Source organism: Herpailurus yagouaroundi, unplaced genomic scaffold (genome assembly GCF_014898765.1).
Source record: "Herpailurus yagouaroundi ecotype Mexico unplaced genomic scaffold, PumYag 220, whole genome shotgun sequence".
NCBI lineage: Eukaryota > Metazoa > Chordata > Mammalia > Carnivora > Felidae > Herpailurus > Herpailurus yagouaroundi.
This window is the reverse complement of record NW_024412451.1, coordinates 2,649,849-2,658,954: the sequence shown is the minus strand read 5'-3', so window position 1 is coordinate 2,658,954 and position 9,106 is coordinate 2,649,849. Positions and strand designations below refer to the sequence as shown.

At 53.5% G+C, this 9,106-nt stretch overlaps 1 protein-coding gene across 4 annotated transcripts in view; it reads left to right on the top strand.

Annotated features, from left to right (window-relative positions):
- The window catches only part of EML2 (EMAP like 2), a 25,530-nt gene extending 17,832 nt beyond the window's left edge, over nt 1-7,698 (top strand). For all 4 annotated transcript variants that reach the window (XM_040457429.1, XM_040457430.1, XM_040457431.1 and 1 more), the window contains 8 exons: nt 1,084-1,215; nt 4,075-4,142; nt 4,435-4,523; nt 4,762-4,859; nt 5,293-5,380; nt 5,997-6,092; nt 6,729-6,859; nt 7,437-7,698. In XM_040457429.1, coding sequence (XP_040313363.1) covers nt 1,084-1,215; nt 4,075-4,142; nt 4,435-4,523; nt 4,762-4,859; nt 5,293-5,380; nt 5,997-6,092; nt 6,729-6,859; nt 7,437-7,562 — 828 coding nt within the window. In that variant the 3' untranslated portion in view covers nt 7,563-7,698. The remainder of the gene's footprint in view (nt 1-1,083; nt 1,216-4,074; nt 4,143-4,434; nt 4,524-4,761; nt 4,860-5,292; nt 5,381-5,996; nt 6,093-6,728; nt 6,860-7,436) is intronic.
- Nucleotides 7,699-9,106: the final 1,408 nt, after the last annotated feature.

Genomic DNA, 9,106 nt, shown 5'->3' with positions numbered 1-9,106 from the left:
CCCGCCCCACTGAGGGGCTGTATAGTAGGATGGTCAGGAACAGGAATTCTGGAGCGGGACTGCCTGGGATCAAGATCGCAGCCCTGTCACTGGTTAGCTGTGTGATGTGAGGCAAGTGAATGACAGTCTCTGTGCCTCTATGAAACAGTGCAGCAGCAGAACCCATCTTCGTGGGGGTTTGTAAGGATCCTATGAGTCGGTTCATAGACGGCATTTAGATGGTGCCTGTCACAGAAGTCTTGGCCAAAGTTACCCCTGGATCCAGTGGCTCTGGATACTTCCATTCCTTCCAGGCATTTCCCCTTTTCCAGGCTAGCTGAGATCCATGCTGCTGCATTTAGATCTCCCTCTGGCTCTGGTCTCCCTGGAACATGAAGGAAAACCAGGATCAGAGGGATTTCCCAGAAGGGACCTTAGAGACCCCCCCAAAATAGCATCAACATTACACATCGTTGATTATATTATGAATAGGTCAATATATATTAGAGCTTTATTACCATGCATCGTTATACTAACGTCAACAATTACATTATCAGTGTTCGTTGTTATTTAACAGCGTATTATTAGCACACGTTATTAATAACGATAACAATGACAGCCACTTCCATTTTGCGAGCGCTTCGTACTAGCCTCAACACCTTCCATCCATGATTCAAGTGAGCGCAACGATGTCCCCATTTTACAGAAGATTAAACTGAGGACCCGGGGAGAGGGCACCTGTCCAGTCCGTAAGAGAGAGCTGAGGTCAGATTCACCGGGCTGAGGGCCCTCCATGGGATCCCACAGCCTTCTGGACACCACCCGATTCAAGCCGGTCAAGGCTCCAGCTCCCACCCAGCATGTCTCTTGCCCTGCGTTGTGCAAACTGGACAGCAGAGGCATTCACCTCGAGCCACACACCGGGGCGAGGGTCTGCTCAAGTCCCGACCTCCTTCAGCCGTACTGGAGAAAGGGCCTTCCCGGGGCCACCTGTGGCCCCAGTGTGTCTCCGGGACCGGCCTGGCACTTCTTTCTGGGACCAGGCTCGGTGGGGAAAGGGCCCGGATTGGCGGGCTCCATGCTGCCATCTCCCCTTCCCGCCAGGGTCACATGGAAGAACTGTGGGGTCTGGCCACGCACCCCAGCCGGGCACAGTTTGTGACGTGCGGGCAGGATAAGCTGGTGCATCTGTGGAGTGCGGAGTCCCACCGGCCCCTGTGGAGTAGGATCATCGAGGTAAGGGGACTGGTGGGGGGGGGGGGTGGGACTCGGCACCCTGTTCTGACACAAGCGCCTGTCTCCGTATGTCAGGGCTCAGGGCACCAAACCAATCCTCCAGGGGAGCATGGTTTGGGTGGGGTCAGGAGAATGCCATTGTCACAGCTGCAGGAAGCTGCGGTCGCTGCTAGAGCCGCATTGGTCAATACGGGTGGGTTGTCACACTTCAGTTAACTTTAAAATGTAAATAGAATGAAGCATTCAGGGGCGCCTGGGTGGCTTAGTCGTTTGAGCATCCGACTCTTGGTGTCCGCCTCAGGTTACGATCTCACCGGTTCAAGGGTTTGAGCCCTGAGTCAGGCCCCGCATGGAGCCTGCTCAGGATTCTCTCTCTCTCTGCCCCTCCCCTGCTCATCCTCTCTCTCTCTCTCTCTCTCTCTCTCTCTCAAACAAAATAAACAAACTTAAAAAAAAAAAAATTCAATTCCCCGGTTGCACTGGCTACGTTTCAAGCATGTATCTAGTGGCCACCATGTTGGGAAGTATAGATAATGAACGTCTCCAGCATCGCAGAAGCTTCTGTTAGACGGTCTTGCTCTAGAGCAAGCCAGTGCTGGCTACATTTGCATTGTATACTTGATACTCCATGTACTTGCCTTTTTTTTTTTTTTTTTAAGTTTATTTATTTCTTTTGAGACAGAGAGAGAGGAGGGGAGGGAGGGGCAGAGGGAGAGGGAGGGAAAGAATCCCTCAAACCCACGAATTGTGAGATCGTGACCTGAGCTGAAATCAACACTCAGATGCTCAACCGACTGAGCCACCTAGGCGCCCGTGTGCCCTTTCCTCTTAAGGCCAGCGACGGCTCACGATCATAGCCAATGCCATGGCTTTCCCAGCCCCCATGATGGGCGGAAATAGAAGAGCAGGCCCTCTGCTTTCTGTCTTCCAGAGCCAACAAAATCGCAATGGATTGTTAGACCCAAATCCCAGTGGGACCCTAGCTGCAAGGGATTCTGGGCAGTGTAGTTTTTAAGCTCCCCTACCTGTGCAGTATGAGACACTAGAATGTCACTCCATCGTATCCCCCACACCACGCTTTGAGACTTTGCTCAAGGAGTCTAGGGTTACCTCTGATTCTGGGACACTTGATGGCCTTTGAACTTTGAGTCAGGGATGGTATGCTCTGGAAATTGTGAGGGCGACGTATAATAATCCTCATTATGACGTCAAACCGCCTAGGAGACACAGAACTCTTAACCCCACCCACAGAGAATCTGATGCAGGAGGTCTGCGTTTGGGACCGGAAATCTGCAGTTTCTAACGCGCTCCCGTAGATTTTTCTGATTCCGGCAGTCTGTTGACCGCGCCCAGAGAAACTGGCGTAGCATTTTACCCCCTTCGTCCTTTCAACTTCTCGCAACCTCCACAAGACCGTGGGGATGACAGATCCCCACTTGGAAACAGGCTTGATAAGGTAAAAATCATCACGGTGCGATTTTAATCCAAACCAACCATTGTCGAGTGCTGCCTGTAAGCCATTTTATTTACCAGCTTGCTGGTAAGTCTTGTTTTACGTCTTGTTTTTAGAAGAATCCCGGGGACCACACGTTGATGTTCTCCATTGGCCAGATGAGGCAGCCGAGGCTCAGACAGGGAAGGTTATTTGGTGTCGCGTAACTAGGAAGTGTCAGAGCCGGTTTGAACCCGAGTCTGATTCCAAGATGCCCTATTGCCTGCGAACCAACCAAACGTCCCCAACATTCGGGAAGTGGTGATACCCCTTGCCAGGTGTTTAATAAAGATATGGGGAAACGGACACTTGGACGTGCCTGGTGATGAGTTGATAGAATCTTATGGAGAGCAAATTGGCATTATCATTCCAAAGCCTTCAAAATATGGCTATCCTTTGTCCCAAAAAATCTCACTTCTAGAAAATGACCTAAGTCACAGATGAATAAAGCTGTGAGAATTTAGACCGGGAGTATAAATGGATCTAGAGTCCACAGTGAGAGCAGGACTATTTTGTGTTTGAGCTGACACAGGAAAGGAGGATGGTTTGGGGGGCGTCTGAGTGGCTCAGTTGGTTAAGCAACCGACTCTTGATTTCGGCTCAGGTCACAATCTCACAGTTTCGTGAGTTCGAGCCCCACACTGGGCTCTGCGCTGACCCTGCAGAACCTGGTTAGGGTTCTCTCTCTCTCTCTCTCTGTGTTCCTCCCCTGCTCGCTCTCTCTGTCTCTCAAAAACAAAAAACAAACAAACAAAAAAACACTTAAAAATATTTTAAAAAGGGGCACCTGGGTGGCTCAGTCGGTTAAGTGTCTGACCTCAGCTCAGGTCATGATCTCACGGTCTGTGAGTTCGAGCCCCGCGTCGGGCTCTGTGCTGACAGCTCCAAGCCTGGAGCCTGCTTCAGATTCTGCGTCTGCCTCTCCACCACTCACATTCTGTCTCTCAAAAATGAATAAATGTGTTTTAAAAGAAAAATTTTAATATTAAAAAAAAAAAAAACCCAGGGGCACCTGGGTGGCTCAGTCAGTTAGGCATCCAACTTCGGCTCAGGTCATGGTCTCGCGGTCCATGACTTTGAGCCCCGCGTCGGGCTCTGTACTGACAGCTTAGAGCCTGGAGCCTGTTTCGGATTCTGTGTCTCCCTCTCTCTCTCTCTCTCTGACCCTCCCCCGTTCATGCTCTGTCTCTATCTCAAAAATAAATAAACGTTAAAAAAAAAAAATTAAAAAAAAAAAGACCCAGAAGAACACAGGTTAAAAACAAAAACTGGAGGATGGTTTGGGGGTGGCTGCGGCTGCGGTAGGGGAATAGCCAGATAGGCTGGAGACCCCAGTTCTCAGCCCTGCCTCCTCTCTCTCCCCTCAGGACCCTGCCCGCTCTGCTGGTTTCCACCCCAGTGGCTCTGTCCTGGCCGTGGGCACAGTGACTGGCAGGTAAAGCTGAGCTGGGCGTTTGCAGAGGGTTTCTCTGCTCCCTCCCCTCCCAGAACTGTCCCTTGACAAAACCTCCCTTCCCCTGTGTCCCCAGAGCCCACAGAGTCTGCAATTAACAGCCTGCTCACCAGACTGCTTCTCAGTATTCGTCTGGAGTCAGCCTCTCTCCCAAATCTTTTCTGGGGTCCCAAGCTCAGGCCCCTCAGATTCCCGACCCCGACCTCCCCCCTTCAGCCCCCTGCTGCACCAGATCAGCTCACACCCCCTCCCTAACAGTGCCTTCTCCCTAAAGATGGCTGCTGCTGGACACGGAGACCCACGACCTGGTGGCTATCCACACAGATGGCAATGAGCAGATCTCAGTGGTCAGCTTCTCTCCAGGTAAGCGGCCCGGTGCTGGATCTTGGAGCAGCCAGGCCTGGGAACTGAGGCTCAGTTACTAGCAGGGGGAAGGAGTGGAACCTGTGTGGCAAGGCCTAGGGGCCGGTCTAGGACTGTAGCGGGGATGGAGCTTGGGACAGCTGAGGAGTCTGGCATAGCTGGGGCGGGGGCTGAAGCTGAGAGAGAAGGGGGTAGAGCCTGGGTGCCTCCTCATAGCCCCCCCCTCCCCCTCCCCCAGACGGGGCGTACCTGACCGTGGGCTCCCACGACAACTTGGTGTACGTGTACACGGTGGACCAGGGCGGCCGCAAGGTCAGCCGACTGGGCAAGTGCTCGGTGAGTGGGCAGTGGCCCCCAGCCCGCGCCGCCACCCCTACCAGGGGCCGCAGAATTAACCAATTTTCTACTTCAAGGGAGCACAGCTTCAACACTCTACTGACTGCCCTGATCACAACCAGGAGTCTTATAGCCCCGCCCACACATTACCCCACCCCCCACCCCCCACCCCCGTGTTATAAGCCCCTCTGTGTCTAGCTCTGCCCACGTTCTAAACTCCCCCTGTGTTCTAAGCCCTTTCTGTCTAGCCCCGCCCATCGCAGTCTGGCCCCGCCCGTGGTAGTCTGGCCCCGCCCCCACGCTCCAAAGGCTGTGTATCCTTCCTTTAGCCCCCTTGTGTTCTCCCCCTACCTGTGTATTTTGCCTTCCGCTTTTCCCGGTCTAATCCTACCCGCTTGAGCTCTAACTCCACCCCTTCCCTCCCCCTCCGCAGGGCCATTCCAGTTTTATCACCCACCTGGACTGGGCCCAGGACAGCAGCTGCTTCGTCACCAACTCCGGGGACTACGAGATCCTGTACTGTGAGTTCTCCGAAAGCCGAAGGCGGCCCTCCTCCAGCCTCCCTATTTACGTGTGCGATTTACATAGACTTCCCTGACTTCTAGGAAGGGAGGAGGGGCTTTCAAGTCTCCGTCCTCTGGCTCCTGTGTTCAGGGGCTGTTCTGATTGGCCTCCTGGCTTCCCGTTTCCTCCCCTTCCTGGTGGGATGGGTGGGGTACAGGTCTCTAAGCAGATGCCCCTGCTCAGGCTTGGGGTGTCACCACCCAGGATCTAGCCCCCTCGGCCAAGTCTGGAGAGGTGGAATAAACCCTAGGACCTTAGCCTCCTGTCTCAGACCTCAGTGCCCATTGACTATAAAATGGATGGGTTAAGTCAGTAATTGTTTTTCTTTCTTTCTTTTCTTTTCTTTTCTTTTCTTTTTTTTTAAGTTTATTGGAAGTGGGGGTGCGGGGGAGAGAGAGAGAGAATCCCAAGCAGGCTCCCACTGTCAGCCCAGAGCCTGACGTGTGGCTTGAACTCCCAAACCGAGAGATCATGACCTGAGCTGAAATCAAGAGTCAGACGCTCAACCGACTGAGCCACCCAGGCGACCCAGTTCTTTCTGCTCTGAACCCCTCCCCCTGTTTTCTGCCCCAGGGGACCCGGCTACCTGTAAGCAGATCACTAGTGTCGATGCTGTGAGGAATGTGGAATGGGCCACTGCCACTTGTGTCCTGGGATTTGGGGTGTTTGGTAAGTTCTGGCATGGGGGAGGTCCCACCGAAAACAGGGGTTCCAAGCAACATCCTTCTCTGGTGGTCTTCATAGTCTCTTGTTGGTTATCCCCAGGGCGGGAGACCCGTGTGGACTGGGCTGGCATCTGGTCCCAGCCTGGGAGTCAAGGAGGGCTTCCTGGAGGAGGGGGTATCGAAGCTGGACCTGGAGGATGAGGAAGCAGTGAAGAAGGAAAGCAGTCCCTAGGATAGGAAATCGTACCCTGTACGAAAAGCCTGGAGGTGGCATAGAACTTGGCATTTGGAGAAGTCCAAGAAGGCAGGATGGCTAAATCTCTGTGGAGTTCCAGGGGAGCGTTAGGGAGGACAAGGCTGGAGCAGCGTGGCAGACCAGGTCAGGCAGAGTTCAGAGGTCATGCTAGGAAGCCCAGGCTTTTCCCAAGGCCACCAGGGAGCCACAGAGGGGTTTGGAGCGGTGGGGGGCCAGGGTCAGATACACATTTACAAAAGATGGTTCCAGTTCTCCTCCCTGGCTGCCGACAAGCCAGGCTGGCTGGGAGAAAGGCAGGGAGCCCGGGGCTGGGGCCTGCTCACCTCAGGGGCCCCTGGCCCAGGCTGAGCGCTCACCACCACCCACCCCGCATCTCGCCCACAGGGATCTGGTCTGAGGGAGCCGACGGTACCGACATCAACGCCGTGGCCCGCTCCCATGACGGGAAGCTGCTGGCTTCAGCTGATGACTTTGGCAAAGTGCACCTGTTCAGTTACCCCTGCTGTCAGCCCCGAGTGAGTCCCCCCGGGGGGGGCTGGCAGGGTGGGGATGAGCAGCACTGCGGGCAAGACTGAGGCGGCACTTTCCAGGCCTCAGCTTTCCCATCTGTACGAGGAGGGCAGTGGCTTGAGCCCAAGGGTCATTCTTTTTTTTTTTTAAGTTTTTTTTTTTTTTTCAACGTTTATTTATTTTTGGGACAGAGAGAGACAGAGCATGAACGGGGGAGGGGCAGAGAGAGAGGGAGACTCAGAATCGGAAACAGGCTCCAGGCTCCGAGCCATCAGCCCAGAGCCCGACGCGGGGCTCGAACTCCCGGACCGCGAGATCGTGACCTGGCTGAAGTCGGACGCTTAACCGACTGCGCCCCCCAGGCGCCCCCCAAGGGTCATTCTTAACCTAAAAGTCAGTAAATTTCAGAGTCCAGAGTGCCAGCGCTCCGCTCTGAGTGTCTGCGATTCCGGGAGCTTTGGTTGTTTGATCCTTATTAATGCAAGAAATATTCCTTGAGCACCTACTATGTGCCTGGCACAGGGGATACAGCCAGGAACGAGACAGATCGCCTTCTTTCACTTCTTTCTTTCCCTGTCACAGGCCCTCAGCCACAAATATGGCGGACACAGCAGCCACGTGACAAATGTGGCCTTCTTGTGCGATGACAGCGTGGCCCTGACCACAGGGGGCAAGGACACCAGTGTGCTGCAGTGGCGGGTGGTCTGAACTGGGGACGAGAGTCCTGGGCACATGGGGCCAGGATAGGGTCAGGTGACGGGGCAGGAATTCTATTTTCGGGAGATGTCTATTGCCGAGTAGAGTAATATATAACCAGAGTATGTCTATAGCAGAGGGGGTTATGGGGGTGGGAGAGTAGACTGACAGAAGTCTCTATTTATCGGGGGGGGGGGGGAAAGGGGGGTCACATTGCTTTGGGGGAGCCATTAAGGTGTTTGGTTTGGAGTGTTTTTTTAAGTTTATTCTTTTATATCATCCAGAAATAAAGACACATGCACTGAAGTGGAGTGCGAGGGTCTGTGTGTGTGTGTGTGTGTGTCCCCAGATTCAGTGTCTTTAAGCATGTGTATGGGGCAGGGCGTGTGTGTGTCCATCACAGTGTGATGGGGGACCATTACCTAGGTCTTTACGGGTCTTTGAGGTTGACAGAAACCAAGCTGGCTCTAACGTGGACCAAAAGAGAGCTCAGTTGGCCCACATTGCCAAATAGGGAAGGGCAGATGTGCCTCCGGGCTCTAGGGCCATTGAAGCAAAGATTTGAGGGCAATCAGGATACTCCTTCCACACCTTCCCCGACCTTTTGCAAGTCAGCATTTTTCTCTGGAACCTGCATCCTCTACCCCCCCGAACACAAGGCACCCAGCAGCTTCAAAGCTCATCGTCTACCAGCCTTGGGCCTCCAATCCAAAAAAAAAAAAAAAAAAAAAAAAAAAATCCCAGGGAAAAGTTGTGATTGGCTTATCTGCAGATCAATCAACTTGGCCTGCTGGTTGGTCTGCTCTGATTGGCTCCACTTGGGTGAAGATCAGCCTGGGACCAAGCCAATCCCTGTGGCCAGGGAGGTGGGATAGTGTGAGAAGTGGAAACCTCCACCCGAACCACAGGTTGAAGCAGGGCAAGGAAACCTTTTAGGCAAGTGGGCAGATGACAGTGTAAATGTCTGGGAGGTGGGGTATGAGGACTCTGGGTTGCCAGAGCCAGCAACCCAGCTCTATCCAGCATAAATGAAAGAAGTTGCCAGGTCATGAAAACTAGGTGGGCCGGGAGGGGCCCAGCTGGATTCACTGGACCCAGATATCGTCGTCAGGGTTCTCTTTGGGGACGTCTCATCTTTTTTTTTTTTTTTTTAATTTTTTTTTTTTAATGTTTATTCATTTTTGAAAGACAGAGAGAGACAGCACAAGCAGGGGTGGGGCAGAGAGAGGTGAAGCAGGGTCCAGGCTCTGAGCTGTCAGCACAGAGCCCGACGCGGGGCTCGAACTCACGCGAGATCACGCGAGATCTCGCGTGAGATCGTGACCTGGCTGAAGTCGGACGCTCAACCGACGGAGCCACCCAGGTGCCCCTGGGGACTTCTCATCTTAGTGTCTGTAACCTTGAGCAAATTTGTGACTTTTCATCGATACTGAACATACATACTGAGAAGTACACTCATCAACAATGTATAGTCTGCTGAATTCACAGGCTGTTCCTGGCCATGCAGCCAGGTCCCGGATGAATACACAGAACCTCTCCAGCACCCCAGAAGTCCC